Raw genomic sequence first — 18622 nt, 5'->3', positions numbered from 1 at the left:
GGATCAGCCCAACCTGAATATGATACATAGGAGGTGGTTTGATGTAGTGAAGGACTACGATTGTGAGATCTTGTATCATCCACGAAAAGCTAACATGGTAGCTGAGGCCCTGACTCGTAGAGCAGCGAGTGATCCGATTCTAGATGTATGTATGTGGATGACAGTGATGACTCCAGTCTTAGATGCCATTCGAGAGGCCCAAGTAATGGCCTTGAGACCAGAGAACTGCAAGAGAGAGCGGGTGATCGGACAGAAATCTGAGTTTGAGACGGATAGTCGGGGGCTTATGACCTTTCATGGGCGGATATGGGTGCCATATTTGGATGGAGCCTGACAGATTTTGATGGAGGAGGCCCATAATTCGAGGTTTTCAATCCATCCTGGGGCCACTAAGATGTATTTGGTTTTGGAAAACAATTATTGGTGGCCCTATATGAAGAGAGGTGTGGAATGGGTTGTTGAGAGATGTTTGACCTATCACAAGGTCAAGGCAGAGCACCAGCGCCCTCATGGCCAGTTGCAGCCTCTATAGGTTCCCGTATGAAAGTGGGAACATATCTCCATGGATTTTATTACATAATTTCAAAGGGATGCAAGGGGTATCTGTGACAACCCTATATTTTCCAAAAGCAGTGTAACACTCAAAAGTCAAATACAACGAAGACTATTTGGATTCAACGAAATTTACCTCAAAAATAAACTATTCAAACATCTAAATTGGGATGCATCAAATGTTAGATATCGTGCCAAGGTTTCCAAAAACATAAAGAACATTCAAAACCGAGTTATATTGAAGAAATTATAACCACTCGAATATTTACGACACACTGTTAAAACGTTATTTAAATGTAAAAAGTGAAATTACAATAAAATGCATTTTTAACCTTAAGTATCTAAACAAAAGTTCTAGAGTTAGTTAAACTGAAAACGTACATAAAAAGATCTCCCAAATTGGACCTCGTATGAAGAAGTTACGCATTTTCTAAGTTTCGTAACAGTAGTAAAGGGCTAAAAACTCGAATTGAAGATCGAGCGTTATTTAGATAACACAACCTAAACGAAAGTTGAAGGTCTCCACAATAGGAGTAAAATGATAAAAAGACAAACGAAAACCGACATCGAATAAAGAAACTATGAATTTTTAACGAACTTTTGCAGTCCCGGGCTATTAAAAACATTTCAATAAAAATAAAGTCAAAACCAGCCGACGGAGTCTAAACGAAAGTTGTAGAGCATAATCTCACCTACGCGTGGATATAAAGAACGCGAAATACGGATCCCGTACGTGAAACTTACGGAATTTAGAAGGCGGGAGCCGGGATTACGCCCAACGTAATATAGGGGTACGCCCAGCGTACTAGGTGCAGGGTCGAGTCCCATCGGTTGCAGCTCTACGCCTAGCTAGACTCGAGTCGTAAGCCGTGATGCAAAGTTACGCCCAGCGTAACCGAAGTACGCCCAGCGTACTCCGGTGGTACGCCCAACGTACGCTCATTTCCAGCACTATAAATAGATGGCATAAGCTATGGATTTTGGCACACATTCTCAAACTTCCACTCACTCTCACATACTTTCAAGCACCATAAGTTGTCCCGACGCCCTCGGTTTCAGTTACAAAAAAACTAAAAAAAAAGTTTTGTATAGAAAATATAAGATTTTTTTATGGGAAAATATGTTTTTTTGTATAAATATGATAATATAAAGAAAAAACATATTCGATTTTTTTTTTTTTTTGAGAAAAAAGTTGTAAAAACACTAAAGTTATGATGAATTTATAACATAATTCTAAAACTTGGGCAAAAAGTAAATTTTGGAACAAATTTGTAATAAAATTTAGAATATGGACCAAAAGTGTAAATTTTAGATCAAATTTGTAATAAAATTTGAAATCTAGGTCAACATATAATTTTTAAAAGTTGGATGACATGTTGACCGGTAAAAAGGCTAAATTGAATACGATTATCGATTTTTGAGATTTAATTGAATAAAAAAAAGTATATGAATTAAATCAATTATGAGACCAATTCTTAAGAATTTTATTTCAGTTTTCCTTTGATTATATATGTTAATTTTTGATAAATGTATCTATGTTTAAATATTCATTTTAGACAAAATGAAAAGATAAATGAAAATTAATTTATTTTTATTTATAATTTAAAAAAAAAAAAAAAAAAAAAAAAGGAACTTCCCACGTGAGTGTATTTTGCTGGTATTATGATTCCCAAAAGATAGATAAATAAAAAAGTCATTGTATTAAGAATCTCCACTCAACGACGTTGCAGTTATAAATTACTTTTTATTATTTATTTTAGTTTTATATTAATTAAATAGTCCATAAAATTGGGCAAAGCAAAGGGTGTGCCACACACAAGTGGTCACAAATTCAAGAACGAGCAGTACAAAAAATAGTTGTTTAATTCTATTCTAAATAATATCTAAACTATATTATTAAAGTAACAAACATGTACGAATTATATCATGTATTCAATATCTCCGGTGTATGTTGGTAGATGTTATTATCACAATATGTTTCAAATACGAAATACGAAATAAATAATATAATCCTTTAGCACCTATCACTCAATATATACCATTAACTTTTTTATTATTGTAAAGTAATATAAATTAAAATTGTTTTAGATCTTTATCAAATTATCAAAGTAAAATAACATTTTGTGACACATGAACAAAGAAATATATATATATATATATATATATATATATATATATATATATATATATATATATATATATATATATATGAAAAAGTGAATATACCTTAAGGGTATATAAACTTAGGTACCCAAAAACACCACAATATATCGCTTTGTTGAATATATTCATTATAATGTTTTTAAACTTCAACCCCTAACTTGATTTACTTTCAAAATTTTCGAAATTTCACTATTATCTTTCTTTATATCGCATCTTTTTATCGAACACCTACTAGACTATACATATTGTAGTTGAAAATGAAAATTATTTAAGAGGAAGATAAATGTGTAATTTATAAAAAAATCATGGAAGTAAATCAAGTTAGAAATGAAATTATAAGAATATTGGACAATTAGGATGTATTATATGATACAAAACGACATAGTATAGTGAGTTTGGGTACCTATGCTTATATACCCTTAAGGGTATATATATATATATATATATATATATATATATATATATATATATATATATATATATATATATATATAAGTTCAATAGAGAACCATAATTATTGGTTCTCTAATGAACCAATTTTTTTCAAGTTCTAGAACTTATTCGGATTCACCGTGTGACTTTTCAAAGATTCACATTGTTAATTTGACGAATTTTTTTTCTCGAATTTGATATAATTGGAAAAATGATAAAAAGTTATGAATTTCTGTATTTTTTTTTTCTTTTTTTTTTAAATAAGTTCTAAAAGTTGAAAAAAAAAATTAGTGTATTGGTTAATTATGGTTCTTTATTGAACCTCATTTTTTATATATATATATATATATATATATATATATATATATATATATATATATATATATATATATATATATATATATATATATATATATATAAAACCAGTATAATAAAATTTAAAACTCGAAGAAAAGGTAGCTAAGTATTGTTGATTCAAGTCAATTATGGCCACCTTAATACAACCACACGCACTAAAATAATTACACTCTCATAGTGGGCATTGAATGATTGAATATTCACAATGTATAGTTCTTTTATCTATTAAGCTTTTTTTATCTTACCTTAAAAGATTTTTTTGTATAAAAAACTAAAAATCTAAATATGAAACAAAGAATTTAGAATGCGTTCCAGAAAAAAAAAATACCATATCAGTTAAGCAATTAACTATTAAATATGTTTGACAACTTATGAATATTACCATGATAATTTTCCTAAAAATTTAAAATAATGTGGTCATTAAACTTGTTAAAATATAATAGAAACACTAAACAATAACAAAATAAAATACAGTAGACATATAATGTTTGACAAAATTAGCTAATTATTGTTAACTGTTATATTTAAAGTAGTTTTTGAATTATAAATCTTCTGTACTAAAATAAAAACTTTGTGTTTATACTCCCAAACAAAAAGTTTATATATATATATATATATATATATATATATATATATATATATATATATATATATAAAATTCAAAGTTTTTCTTGAAAATTAAAAACTTTACTCAAAAACCAGTTGCCAAACTTACCCATAAAATATGAAAAACCGTATCATCTGACAGTCTACGACCCATCATATGGAAGTGTAAATCAAAGAACAACAATAATATTTTGGATGAATCGACGCTTCGAATTTTCCATATCAAATACTAGAGTCCTATCATATAGAAAAAAAAAGATACTCATAATAAAACCTAATTACATGTTTATTAACCCTAAGTTATTTGAATAAATTATATATCTCATCGTTATATTTATAAAATTTTATTATAAACCGACTTATATAATATATTAAAACTAAAATGTAACAAAAACAAATAACAAAAGAGTCTCCCATGTCACCGGTGTCCAATGCCCAGTGGTATGCCATGATGGCGAAGTCTTTTAGGCCACCTCAGCACTCTTCGGCTCCTACTGATTGCATGCCACATTTGACTATGTTGGACCAGCATACCTCTGTGGACCTTACATAGTTATATGGATCCATATTTTTTACGTTTAAATAATAAAAAATGTGGTTCGAATAAAATATCAAAAACTAATTCATGTTTAAACTTGTAGAAATTAGTAACGTATCAGATATCATTATAAAAATTGATCTAATAAGTTAATGATGATGTGGACCATCATTTACTACGTGCCATTATTAGTTTTATTCCAAAAATCACGTAATTGACCGTTGTATATAACCAATGATATTTAATTAAAATTTTAAAGCGATAAATAATTTTATATTACTATATTTAATAGATTTTCTAAGTTTTTAACATTCAACAAAAATTGGAATTCTTTAATTAGGTGTATACGATTAATGCAGGGGACCTTTATGTTGTTTTTATTAAGCGGCTTAAGCACCAGATAATTGTATTTTTTCGTAATGGCAAAAAATGTAAATTAACGAAAGAGCTAGGGTAAAGTGGTGGTGAGATCCATAGTCAGCAAGTTCTTGTGATTGCTATAAATATGTAGCATCAGCATGTAACGCCTCCTCATCCCTCTCTCGACTTTCCGAGAAAAGATTCTAACGGCGTGAAATCAGAAATTGATAACAGAAGTTGAGATCGTTAATTAATCGTTTCGACTTTCGATCTGCTGATTATCGTAGTTGTGTTTGTGATTCAGTTAATCTCTGATTAAAACTCTATTGAAGATCGAAAAATAGTTTGAAACAGAGATGGCTCCTCAAAATGTTGGAATTCTCGCCATGGAAATCTACTTCCCTCCTACTTGTATCAAACAGGTACGGTTGTTCTTCTTTTGTTTTTTACTTTGATGATCTATTATACATCGGTACGCTTGTACGGCACAACTAAAATCCTGTGTTCTTCGAGCGGTTTAAACTCGTTCTTCAATAAGTTTACCTGCTGTTTCCATACAACATAATAGCTATGAATCTTTATTGTTATTGGCAAATTTATTGTTTGTTTTGGGTTTATGCAAAGAACAACACATTTTGGGATACACGAAGTTCTATTTCACTACGAGTTAAATGGAAATAGAGTGAAGATCGGCGGTTTGATTGGACATGCGTAATCTATTTATCAAATATAATATTATAAGTTCATGAATATTGTTATTTTCTGGTAGTCATATGCACCATTGCTTGACATAAATGGTTGGTATCTATGTAGCCTTATCTGTACTAAGTTTGACTTTATTCTATTTGACCTCCAAGAAATTTGATGACTGGATCCAACATTATAGATCCATATTCTGAGCTTTTGGGAAGAGAGTTGAACTTTTTTTCAGTTCTGGACTGTTTTTGCTTAGAATCACATACGTATTACACGCAACACTTGTATTAGTTTCTCATCATACGAAGGTTCTGCTTCTAGCTCTTAGCACATTATCTGCAAAACCACTACAAACATCATAAAGTTTGCATAAGATACAAGAATGTCTTAGAGAAGAACATGGGATAAGATACTAGAGTGTTGTTTCCATTATGTACAACTGATGAACGGAAGCATTACTACAGTATTGTAGGACTCAATAAGTATGCACAGCTATAACCCTGGATATAAATTTAATCATAGATAGACTGAGGAAATTAATATGGCAGAGTTAAAGTTTCTAAGCTGACAAACCAGAGCATGCTAATAAATCTATCTTCTACTTGACCTGTTTTCACTTTTTATCTGTGGTTTAATTGTTAGTAAATCTAGATGCTATGTTCTGTTACTCAAAGCAAGCTCTTAATTCTTATTGGGTAACTAATTTACAGGATACCCTAGAAGATTTTGATGGAGTTAGCAAAGGAAAATACACGATTGGACTCGGACAAGATTGCATGGCATTTTGTTCAGAGGTTGAAGATGTCATCTCTATGGGGTTGGTACCTTTATCTCACTCATGTGCAGCGCTTTTGTTATGAGTAGCACATTAAAAGATCATTCTGGAGAGTTAACATTTTCATTTTCAGATTGACAGCTGTCACATCACTATTAGAGAAGTATGAAATCGACCCAAAACAAATCGGTCGCCTTGAAGTCGGTAGTGAAACTGTCATAGACAAGAGCAAATCCATCAAGACCTTCCTGATGCAAATCTTTGAGGTATTACTTGTTACATAAATGATACTATATCATTATCTTTTTTATTATATACTAAAATAATAAGATATTTTTATACAGGAATGTGGAAACACAGACATTGAAGGTGTGGATTCAACCAATGCATGCTATGGTGGAACTGCAGCATTATTCAACTGTGTGAATTGGGTGGAAAGCAGTTCATGGGATGGCAGGTATGGATTAGTTGTCTCCACAGACAGTGCGGTCTATGCTGAGGGGGCTGCCCGACCAACAGGAGGGGCAGGTGCTGTTGCCATGCTGATCGGACCTGATGCCCCGATTGCTTTTGAAAGCAAATTTAGGGCAAGTCATATGTCACATGTTTATGACTTTTACAAACCAGACCTTGCAAGTGAATATCCAGTTGTTGATGGGAAACTCTCCCAAACTTGTTATCTCATGGCTCTTGATTCTTGCTACAAGGGATACTGTCAAAAGTATGAGAAACTTCAAGGGAAACAGTTTTCAATGGCGGATGCTGATTTTTTTGTGTTTCACAGTCCGTATAACAAGGTAAATTATTTAGTTTGAATTGTAAGGGTAAAATGGTCATTTGGTTTGTCGTTAAGACGGTTTGAATTGAAAGTTTTATTTGAATTTATTTATGCAGCTTGTACAGAAGAGTTTTGCTCGTTTGGTGTTCGATGATGTTGCCAGAAATGTCAGGTGATTATCGAATTAGCTCTTTTAAACCACTGTTATTAATAATTTTTAATAATATTTTTATTTCTTAACAATTATTTATATTTTCAGCTCTGTTGATGAGTCTGCTAAGGAGAAGCTAGGTCAATTCACGTCTCTAAAGGGCGACGAGAGCTACCAAAGCCGTGATCTTGAAAAGGTAACATTTTATTTGTAATAAATAAATTTAAAAAAAAAAAAACAAATAATCAAGGAGGTTTATGATCTACAGGCAGCCCAGCAAGTGGCAAAACCAGATTATGATAAAAAAGTGAAGCCGGCAACTTTGATCCCCAAGCAACTGGGAAACATGTACACTGCATCTATTTATGCTGCTTTTGCTTCTCTCATTCACAACAAGAGTGACTCTTTGGTATGCATTGGTTTTACACTTCTTGTTAAATGCTTTAATAAAAGAATCAAATACTTAAAGTGTATATATGTTTTTTTTCTAATTTTCAGGATGGGAACCGTGTAATGATGTTCTCATACGGGAGTGGATTATCTGCTACAATGTTTTCGCTACATCTTAGCGAGGGAAAAGCACCTTTTAGTTTATCAAACATCGCAAAGGTCCTGAATATTGACCATAAGTTAAAGACCAGGACAGAGGTATGCTATTAAACACTGTATCCTGTTCTGTTCTGTTATGTTATGTTCTGTAACTTAATCATTATATATATGTGTGTGCAGGTTGTGCCAGAAAAATTTGTGGAATTGATGCACTTGATGGAGCACAGATATGGTGGGAAGGACTTTGTGACAAGCAAGGACACTAGTCATTTGGCTCCAGGCACTTACTATTTGACTGAGGTTGACTCCAAGTACAGGAGATTTTATGCCAAGAAGACAACCGAGTTGGCTAATGGTCACTGAAGAGTGACAACCGGCAACTCAGTTAATTATTTAAAGGTTTTAGCTCTACAAGTATGGTTTTGGTAAGGGGTGATGTTGTAAGAGCACATAATAATTTGCTTCTATTTATTTAAGTTTGTTACTTGAGAACTAATGTCAATTCTTAAGGAATGTATTTTTAATCTATCTTATTAATAAAAATTTATGATTATTCATATTTATATAATCTGTAATCATATTTTATAGGAATGTTAAACCAGTTATTTATATAGTTGCAGTGTTTACACTTGATTTTTTTTTTTTTTTTTTTTTTTTTTTTTTGCAAAACCTAAAGCTGTGTAGTGGTATGAAAGTCCCTCCCCAAAATCTAAAATACATATTACATGTTAGTCTAAATCCTACAATCATAAGTATATGTTTTATTCATAAGTGGATAACTGATGTATTGTAAATAAACTGTATTTTAGACAAAAAATGTGAACACTTTTAAATAATTCAGGTGTGTGGATGTGTCCGGAATATTTTTAACAAAGAAGGGAATAAATATAAAAATTGTTAAAAGAAGACTCTGGTATCAATAAATGTGTGATTGTAATGTAGTGAGTGTTATACTTACATAGATAGAAACTATTCAAGCCAGCTTGTGTCGTTCTTTGGTCTGTGTGGTTGCTTTCGTTATTGGTATCGTGTCTGCGGTACTGTTAATCATCGTCGACCTGACACTCTGTCACTTACAAGTTTCATGACTCTAATTTGTATGAACACTAAAAAATAAAAAAACAAATATTTATTGATAAAAGAGTTCCCAAAAAGGGAAAACTCTTACAATATTTTACATTTTCTCCCTTCTAAGGGAGGAATTACTCACTAGATATTGAACTGAAAATTTACTAGATAGAGAGTGTTTTTTCTTGCACTCGTTATTGCGATGTCCCTAAAACAAAACATAACTTTCAATTTATAGATACATTGAGAGGGTCTGATCTTTGCCTATTATCCACTAAAGATTACATTATTGTGGACAGCTAGGAAGCTTTTAATAATGAAGAAAGACATTATTATTTTGAGTGGCCAAGGCCATTTGACGCATGAAGCATCTTTCTTTAAGATGATGAGGATTTGTCATCTTTAGAGGAGGGCCCCTCCTTTGTCTCCGAATCTTTGCTTTCGCAAAAGTGACAAAGATGTTCTTCGAAAAGTTGTTCTGCATGTCGGCAGAAGTGTTGGCGTGTAGCGTTGGATATTTCTATGTTATTGATCATGAATTTTTCACCAAACTTGGAGGCTTGACGAAGATCTTCTTGGCTGGTGTTATTATAACTCCAGCTCGTAATTATACAATGTGAGTCGGTATAATTAATCTTCTTTTTTGAACTAGAGATAATCTTAATGATTTTTTCTGAGATTCTTCTTAAACCATTGATGCGATTGGGATGAAGAATTTCTGTGAAAGGTAGATCTTTATCTTCCATTGGTTGAGATTGCTCAATTTCTCTATTGGCTTTAGAAAGACCAATTTCCAGAAAGTGGTATGGAAAAAGAGTTGATTCTTGAATCCATTCTGGGAGTGAAGAGATGCATCTGATGTAGATCGGATTATCTTTTGCTTTAAGTACTTTCTTTCGAAAGTTCTTAATAGATTCTACTATGCTGCTTGGGAAGAATTTGAGTTCTTGAAGGTTGCAATTTGGGTAAATATTGTCGATTAGTCCAGCTTGAAAGGCTTGGTAGACTAATTTTGCATCTGCTCCTCCGAGGAAGTTGAACAGACTTTTTGTTTTCTTGTCCGTAGTGAAAAACTTTTCATGAACAAGGTCTTCTGGGCATGCAGCTCTTGCTTTCTTCCAGATTGCTCTGAAATGTTCAAAAGAGATTTCAGGATAGTTAACAATTTGTTGAACGTCACTTGGAACGTCAAACCTTTGGTCTCTGTGGGCTTCTTTGAATTTTTGGTCGAAAAAGTGGTTGGTTAGTCTTGCTTGTATCGTCTTGATAAGTGGCAAGGTTAAATCTTGCAGATGTTTCATTTCTGAATTTTTTGCAAGTAACTTTATCAACTTTACAGAAGGTTTCTGTAATTCCCCAGTCAGTATGAGCACCGGCATGGGGTCCTTTGTAGATTACATAGAATCTTTCAACTTCTTTGTTAAGAGCTTTTTTGTAATCTAGTGTAAACTCCTGCACAAATTTGTTAGTGGGTGACAAAGTTGTCATTTTACTGATTCCTTCAGTACAAGGATTGGGATTAACCAATAAGCTAGTTTTTCCATTAGGAAGAGGAGTAGATGTCTCCTTTATTATGTTTTTTTTAGCAAAGCATCAGCTTTCAAGGGATTTGTTGATTCTTTACCAGGTGTCGTTTGCACTGGAATAACCTTTATTTTTGAGCTTTCGCTTTCCGGTACATTGGTGACCGTTGTTACTTGTTCATACAAGTTGATTTTCTGCTCAATTGCAGATAGCTCTATGAGGAGCATTTGTTTCTTTATCCTCAAAGTGTTGAGGTCTTCCATTTTTGTAAACTCGGTTTTTGTTTACTTTTCTCTCTAATCTCCCCCTCTCTTTTTTATAGGTGAAGTTTTTGTGAGGAAATATGTCATGAGGATCATATCCTTTTATAGGGCTCAAGAGGAGCGAGTGAGATCATGGATGATGTAAGGTATACCTGAAGTCACGGGTGAGGCAGTCTGCCAGTACGTTTTTGTTTCCTGCGAGATGTTCAACAGTGAATGTATATCGTGAGAACCACTCTTGCCAACGTATTAGCCGGCCTAATTTTTTATCTCCTGCAATCTTAGTTCGGAGGAAATAAGTAAAATTTTTATTATCTGTACGAACCAGGAATTTTACTGGTGTTCAATATACAGAGAATTTTGTAATAACTCTTTTTACAGCGAGTAATTCTTTTTCATTGCTATGGTAGTTTTTCTCAGTTGTTTTGAAACTGCCAGAGCTGTACCTGCAAATTTGTTCTTTGTTTTTGGGGCTTTTAGCTTTTAAAACACCTCCCCAAAATTCATCAGAAGCGTCAGTTTCAATAATTAAAATGTCTTCAATGTTTGGAAGATAAAGTTTTGGAAAATTGATTAAAACTTTCTTTATCTTTTTGATGTAGTGTATATCAGCACTTGACCAATTCCAAATGACATCTTTTTTTAATTTTGCCTGTAAAGGTTTTCTCATGGCTACAAGTTTTTCAATATATGTTTCAGCATAAGTTAAAACACCAAGAAACCTTTGTAGTTGCTTTTTATCTTCTAAAACATCTGGAAAGTCATGTAAATGTTCAAGAATATGCTTTTGAGGACAATGAGTACCCTCATTTATTTCTAAACCCAAAAAATTGATTTTTGTTTTGAAAAGATGAGCTTTCTTTTTTGAAAGTATTATTCCATATTTTAAAATAGTTCTGAGAACCTGTGTGACATGAACATAGTGTTCTTGTTCATTTTTGCTAAAGATCATGATGTCATAAACGTATACAGTGCAAAAACCTTCAAGGCCTCGAAGGGCGTTCTGCATGTGTCTTTAAAAAATATTGGGAGCTTGTTTAAGCCCAAAGGGTAGTACTTTCCATTGAAAGAGTCCATTAGGACATGTGAAGGCAGTGAGAAGCTGCGATTCTTCATCAAGTAGAACTTGCCAGAAACCTGACTTGCAGTTGAAACTTGAATAAATGCTCTTTCCTCGTAGAAGAGTCAAGAGTTCATGCATATTGGGAAGATTATGTGAATCTCCAATAGTTGCATCATTGATTGCTTTGTAGTTGACAACCATACGCTTCTTTCCTCTTCTTTTTCTCCGCTTCTTTAGTGACAAGAAAGGCAGGAGACATATGAGGGGATTTTGATTCTATAATTAGTCTCATATCAAGTAATTCCTTGATTTGTTTGGAAAATTCTTCTCTATCTTGTACAGAGTAAACCATAGGTTTTTCTCTAATAACCGTTTTGGGATCAATAAGCTTAACTGAAGCTTTCATCCATCCTTTGGTTTTATTTGGATCAATAGGATTTTCAAAATAAACTTTTTCAAGAAGATCCTCGATCTATTTGAACTTGGTAGTTTGAATAGAAATAATCCTTTCTTTATTAATCCCTTCTTGGGTTATATTAGTACCCGGAATTTGTTTTTCTTTAGAACCTTTTTCTAGAGTTTCAAGAAAACCTTGTTTTCCTTTGTTATAGGCTTCTGTAACCTTTTTTTTATAATTACCATATCATTAGTAAGATGAAAGGAAATTCTATCTATCCATTGTATAAATGGTCCATAGACTTGGCAGAAGTTGTTACCAATTCCTGAATTTTTGTTGGTAAATAGTGGGAACGTTGAAATGTTCTCCTGAAAGTTCGAGATTAATATTTCTACAAACTTTATTAATTTTTATGGTTTCACCATTTGCAATAGTGGCACTAATTTCTTTGGGGGCGTTTTCCCAGAGTTCATCTGGAATGATGAATTTGCTTGCAAGACATAAAGTTGCACCTGTGTCTACAAAACAATGTACTGTAAACTTTTTATATCCTTTAAAGTTAAGGAAGGCAGAAACATAAATAGAGTTTGGATTAGTAAGATTCATGATAAGGGAATCATCAATCATCTGGAGGTTTGCGCAAAAATGGTTAACCTCCTCCTCCCTGAAAAGTGGGGTCTGTATGGGACTTGTTTGAGTCACCCGTTGTTGATTCGTATCCATCAGTGTCTGATGAAGATTCAGTCTCAACATGATACGTAAAAACATGTTGTATACCATCATACTCTTCTTCAAGAGCTTCATAATCTCCATTGTTAGCGGTTTGTAAAACCTTGACTTTGTCAAGGTATTTTTTTTCTATTTGGACATTCATTGGCATAGTGTCCTTCTTCATTGCAGATCCAACACCTACATTTTTTCTTTCCTTGCGGACAGGAAGTAGTCTTCTTAGGTGTTTCTTTTGAAGGTTTTTTGAAGTATTTTCCTGGTGAAAATTTTCTTCTTTTCTTTTTCCAAAAAGATTTGTATTTCTTTTTGTTTTTATACTTTTTTCTTAGTATACTTTTTCCTTCCAATATCAAAGTTTTTGAAATCAGAGAGAATGCTACAACAATCTTTGCTTATTGTTTTAAGCTTTTGTTGTTTATATTTGTCTTGACAGATTCTATCAATTTCTTCTTTTACAATTTTTGTTGCATAAGAAAAGATTGGTTTGCTGGATTTCTCCAGTAGCTTCTTTTTTCCATCTGTCGGTACAGGTTTCTCCAATAATTGGAATTTTCATGAGATAAGCAGATATCCATTGCGCACATTCACTTCTCTGTGGAATATCATACGTATATGATTCATACACACATGTGTATTTGTCGAGAAGACTAATATCATGTAATTGGAGTTTTGTTATTGAAACTCTTGCTATGTAAATTTTTTTTATTAATGGTGAAGTCTTTATTAGAAATATAATCAAGACCTAAGAAAGTAGTGTATATGACATTTATGAGATTATCAAAAAGATCTGAACCATGCAAATCTTCATTCCAATTATTGTTTCTTAGGAATGTTTGCACAATTCGATCAGTTTTGTGTTCTAAAAGTAGTAGAACATTTTTTGCTTTTTCAAATTCATCTGGGTTTGTCTGTAAGATTAGTGAAATCTCAGTAACCCATTTTTCTACAACTCTTTCTCTGAGTTTTAGATCTTGGATACAATCAATATTGAGTACATTGATCGTATTGGGTCCTTAACCACTATTTGGAATTCCATTGTGGACAGGCATTTTGAACTCATATTTCTTTTTATTGCCTCTTCTTGTGGCTGTATAACAAGATTCTGCTTCATCATCCTCCATATCCGAATATTCGAACTTAACAGTCTGTGTATTTGTTTTAAAATTATCTTCTTGTTCTGATTCAATATCAGGTTTATTTATTTTAGTCATTCTAAAATATTGATCAAAAAGTTTGGGTTCTTTTTGATACAATTCTTCACATTCTTCAGTTTCTAAAGATAAAAGCCGAATAAGTTTTTGGTCAGCTTTATCATAATCTTCATATTGAAGGTTAAAGAAATATTTCTCGAGTTTCTCAGAAATTGTTTCTTTCATTTTTACTCTTTCCTGAAAATGTCAATTTTCTGGGAATTTTTTGAGCTTCCTAAGTTAGGGTTTCCTTTTCAAGTTTAGATATGAACAAAGTTGAACAAAGTTGATTAAATATGAACAAAGTTGAAAGTTCATTACCTTTTCAAGTTTTTATCCTTTTTGTAATTACTTAGATTAATAATTTAGATACCATCAATTCTAGACAGTAAGACAAAGACCATGCACAACAAGGTGGTTGTTTCAGTGAAGGTGCAATGGCATCTTTGGAAGGGTTCCGAGTGGACTTGGGAGCTCTCTGAGGAGATGATGGAGCACTACCTTAAGTTATTTGCAATGACGGACTTCGAGGATGAAGTCTAAGTTAAGTGGAGGAGAGTTGTTCATGACTTTAATCCTAGTCCATGAGATAAACGTGTAACTAGAGTTTCTTTATTCACCTATAAATGAAAGGTAAAATGACATATATGCCCTATAAACTTTCTAGGGTTTACCCATTTAGTCACTTAACTTATTTTGTGGCTTTATAAGAGAACAAATTACACTTTTTCGGGTCGATCAAGTCCTTTTGGGCAAAATGAAGGGGTCATCTGGTTACCCCTTTGCCACATCAGATGTTTGTTGACCAATTATTTCTTATCCTAGTACTATTCATCTTCTTCCCCATCTGATATCCCTCAATCATGTTACCTAATACACATTAGTAAACATCAAATCATGTCGTCATGTTCTGATTACGCCCATAATTATGTGAGGTTAACAAAGTACACACCCAATAACATTTTTCCCAAAATCATTGTCGCTAATTTCTACTTTCTTGTTACTGGGACCTTAACTTTTACACCATTAGCTCCTTACTCACCTGATTCTTCCTCTTATTATCGTCATTGGTGCTACAATGGGGAAAGAAGGGATCGGAGATTGGCAAAGAGAACAACATGTATGTCTGTAAGTTTGAAATTTAGATATTTCATGATTGAATGGTAGATCTTATAGAAAGTTAAACCTTATTTAATTTCTAAATTTCTAATATGTTTTCAGGATCATGAGGTAAATAATCGAAAAAGTTAAAGTTCATCGTAGTGGCCGAGTTTTCGAATCGAGCCAATGGAAGAAACTAAGAGTGGAGATATAGTGAAAGTAGAAAAGGACGAATTCTTCCCTGCAGATCTTCTATTGCTTTCATCCAGCTACGATGATGCAATTCGCTATGTTGAAACAATGAATCTTGATGGCGAAACACAGATTCCAAGCTTCGATTCACAAATTACATCTATGGCACCCCTGCAACTCCACCGGCCGTCGGACACAAACAAGCCATCGATTGCAACTTTTTTGCTTTCATTTCACCTCCGTCGAGTCAACCAGGCACCGAAAGGCTTCCCACTTTTCTGATTTTAGTTGCGTTCCTCATCATTCTCAATCGTCTGCCTTTGTTTCAAACTCTTCCATTTAACACATAGGAAAATGATAAACAAGAAAGAAATGGGCCCAATTTTTGGATATGTGGCACTCAAACAGGTTATAACAAATCAGGAAGACTAAAAAGACAGGTAGCCACAAGTTTGTTCCCTTATAAAACCACTTAAAAAGTTAAGTGACTAAAAGAGTTAACCCTAAAAAGTTTATAGGGCATATATGTCATTTTCCCTAAATGAAATGACAACCCACAAAGAATAAATAATCAATAGAGTTTCACAAATACGAAAATATACATATATGAATAATAAAATGAAAAATAATATTGGAAATCAAAAGGAGCAAGAAGAAAAAGTACATATAAATCCAACATACAAATAGAAAATGTAGATGCAACTAATAACTAGAAGGAAAAGTATCGACAAAACCAGTTGAAAGTAAAAAACAGTGAAAACTGAGCGAAATGCACAAATAATATAAAGGAATCTAACACCTAGGCTACTCATGTACTGCTCCACGACCCTAATCTTATGCATCTACACTCTCTAATCAAAGCTCGTTTCCTTGTAAAGAGAAAAACCTCATTCAAATCTAACATCACATTATCTTCACACTTCTTTATCCTATGTTCTCTCTTCCTCCCATGTTCTACAACGACCATCTCTACCCTTTACAGTGAAAAATGTTGTTTATATCCTAAGTATATGTCTGAAACCACCACAATCTTTTTTCATTTAGTTTCTATGTGATTGAAGCCCCTTCTACTGCATTTCTAAATGTTGTTTTCAATACCTTATACAATAAAGGTATATCACATGATTACTACAACATCCTCACTTTGTGACCTACATATTCCAATTGTGCTCATTCTCAATAACATCTAGAACTATTTACAGAATAATTACTTTAAAGGGTAACAAACTTTCAATTTTGTTTAAATTTAATCATTGAACTTTTTCGTGATTAATTTACCCATGAATTATTTGAAACCGTTTACATTTTACCCTTATGATAAAATGTGAATAATTTCATATAATTTATGGGTAAATCAAACACGAAAAAAAAATTCAGTGACTAAATGTGAACACAGTTAAAAGTTTGTTACTCTCTCAAGTCATTATCCCTAATTTGCTTCTATTTAAGTTTATTACTTAGAGAACTAATGTCAATTCTTAAGGAATATATTTTTAATCTATCTTATTAATAAAAATTTATGATTATTCATATTTATATAATTTGTAATCATATTTGACAGGAATGTTAAACGAGTTATTTATATAAACAATAGTTGCAATGCTTACACTTGATTTTTTTTGCGAAACCTAAGGTTGTGTAGTGGTACAAAACGAGTATCCCTCCCCAAAACCTGAAAACGTATTACGTGTTAATCCAAATCCTACAATCATAAGCATATGTTTTATTCATAAGCTAATAACGGATGTACTGTAATAAACTGTATTTCAGACAAAAAAAATAAGTATATGTTTTATTCATAAGTGAATAATAAATATTTTCCCATTCTCACTATGTATTTCATATATGAACGATACTTCAACTCTAAAAAAATAAAAATAACTAAACATATGTTTTATTTATAAATAAATAACGAATGTACTGTAATAAAATTATGATACATTTTTATTCACTTATGAATATCGGGGGCGGGGTCGGGGGTGGGGGTAAGGTTTACCCCCATTTTAATATTGGGGGCGGTGGCGGGGTAGGCAATCCCGTCCCGAAACCCCCATGGGGACCCCGTTAATAAATTACACATATATTTACATATATTAATGATGTAAATATAATAAACAATAACATGATTTCGAGCTTCCAAAATTTATCAAAAAACTTGTTTTTAAGTTTGTTAGTATAATGTTTTTAAGATGTCATAACTTTTTTTGTTTTTAACATGTAAAATACTACTATAAATAATTATTTGTTACCTAAAAAAATAGCTTCTTTTGGCCTAAATAACAATTTTCTTTTAGCAAAAAAAAAAAGCCAAAATCAATCGGGGGCGGGGGTAATAAAGGGGATTCGGGGTGGGGGAGGGGTTTGAAGGCTGAACATTTCGGGGGCGGGGGAAATTTCAGGGGCGGGGGATGCACTCTCTGTCCCGTTTGCCCCCTTTGACATCCCTATTGTCCACTTCTATACATGAGTACATAGCATATTTAAACAAACATGTCAGACAAAAATCTGGTGAGCTACGTGGGTTTTAAGACTGACTCTTATTCTGTTTAAAATACTTTTATCTACTTTATACATAAACACTTTCATACATAAAGTCCTAGCACACACAAATCCTAGCATATATGGCCATAAAAGAACAGATCAATCGGAGGCCATCGGTAACCCTTACGAATTGCACTTAAGTCAGAATCTCTTGGATACTTGAGTCTTAAGAGACAGATCCATGTCGATTACTATTTAAGTGGAGTCTTCCATGATAACCCCATGAAGACATGAGACTGAGAACCGTGTCAACTCACTATCTACGTGGATTCATCCACGGTGGCTGACATCAATTTTCATTCCCATTACACAAGGAAATCTAAGCCTTTCATACACACTCTCTACAGAGTACCAAATTCTCTATGCATTCAATGCTCTATATAGAGACTTTCAATTCAATATATTTATTCTACTTTCAATCGAATAGGCATTTCATGCCTTTTTCCACAACATCTTTCCTTAAAATTTTCACACAAATACACAAATAGGCTTTTTGCCCCAAAAAACTCTATATAGAGCTTCATACTATCAATTTATAATTTATTCTTTTTTTTATTCCTTACTATATAAAAGCATTCTACGGCACTAACCTCATCT

The 18622-nt window shown here is 32.7% G+C and overlaps 1 protein-coding gene across 1 annotated transcript; it reads left to right on the top strand.

Moving 5' to 3' along the window:
* Window positions 1-5162: 5162 nt before the first annotated feature.
* On the top strand, window positions 5163-8525 carry LOC145034301 (hydroxymethylglutaryl-CoA synthase-like). The gene is made up of 9 exons (XM_078982680.1): window positions 5163-5430; window positions 6415-6521; window positions 6613-6745; window positions 6824-7276; window positions 7374-7429; window positions 7517-7604; window positions 7677-7817; window positions 7907-8056; window positions 8138-8525. Exons 1-9 carry the CDS (start codon window positions 5365-5367, stop codon window positions 8318-8320), a joined length of 1377 nt encoding a protein of 458 aa, XP_078838806.1. The 5' UTR covers window positions 5163-5364; the 3' UTR covers window positions 8321-8525.
* Window positions 8526-18622: the final 10097 nt, after the last annotated feature.

This window comes from Lactuca saligna, chromosome 3 (genome assembly GCF_052625555.1).
Source record: "Lactuca saligna cultivar CGN05327 chromosome 3, ASM5262555v1, whole genome shotgun sequence".
NCBI classification, from domain to species: domain Eukaryota; kingdom Viridiplantae; phylum Streptophyta; class Magnoliopsida; order Asterales; family Asteraceae; genus Lactuca; species Lactuca saligna.
Note: the sequence above shows the minus strand (reverse complement) of the source record. Positions and strands in the feature narration are given on the sequence as shown.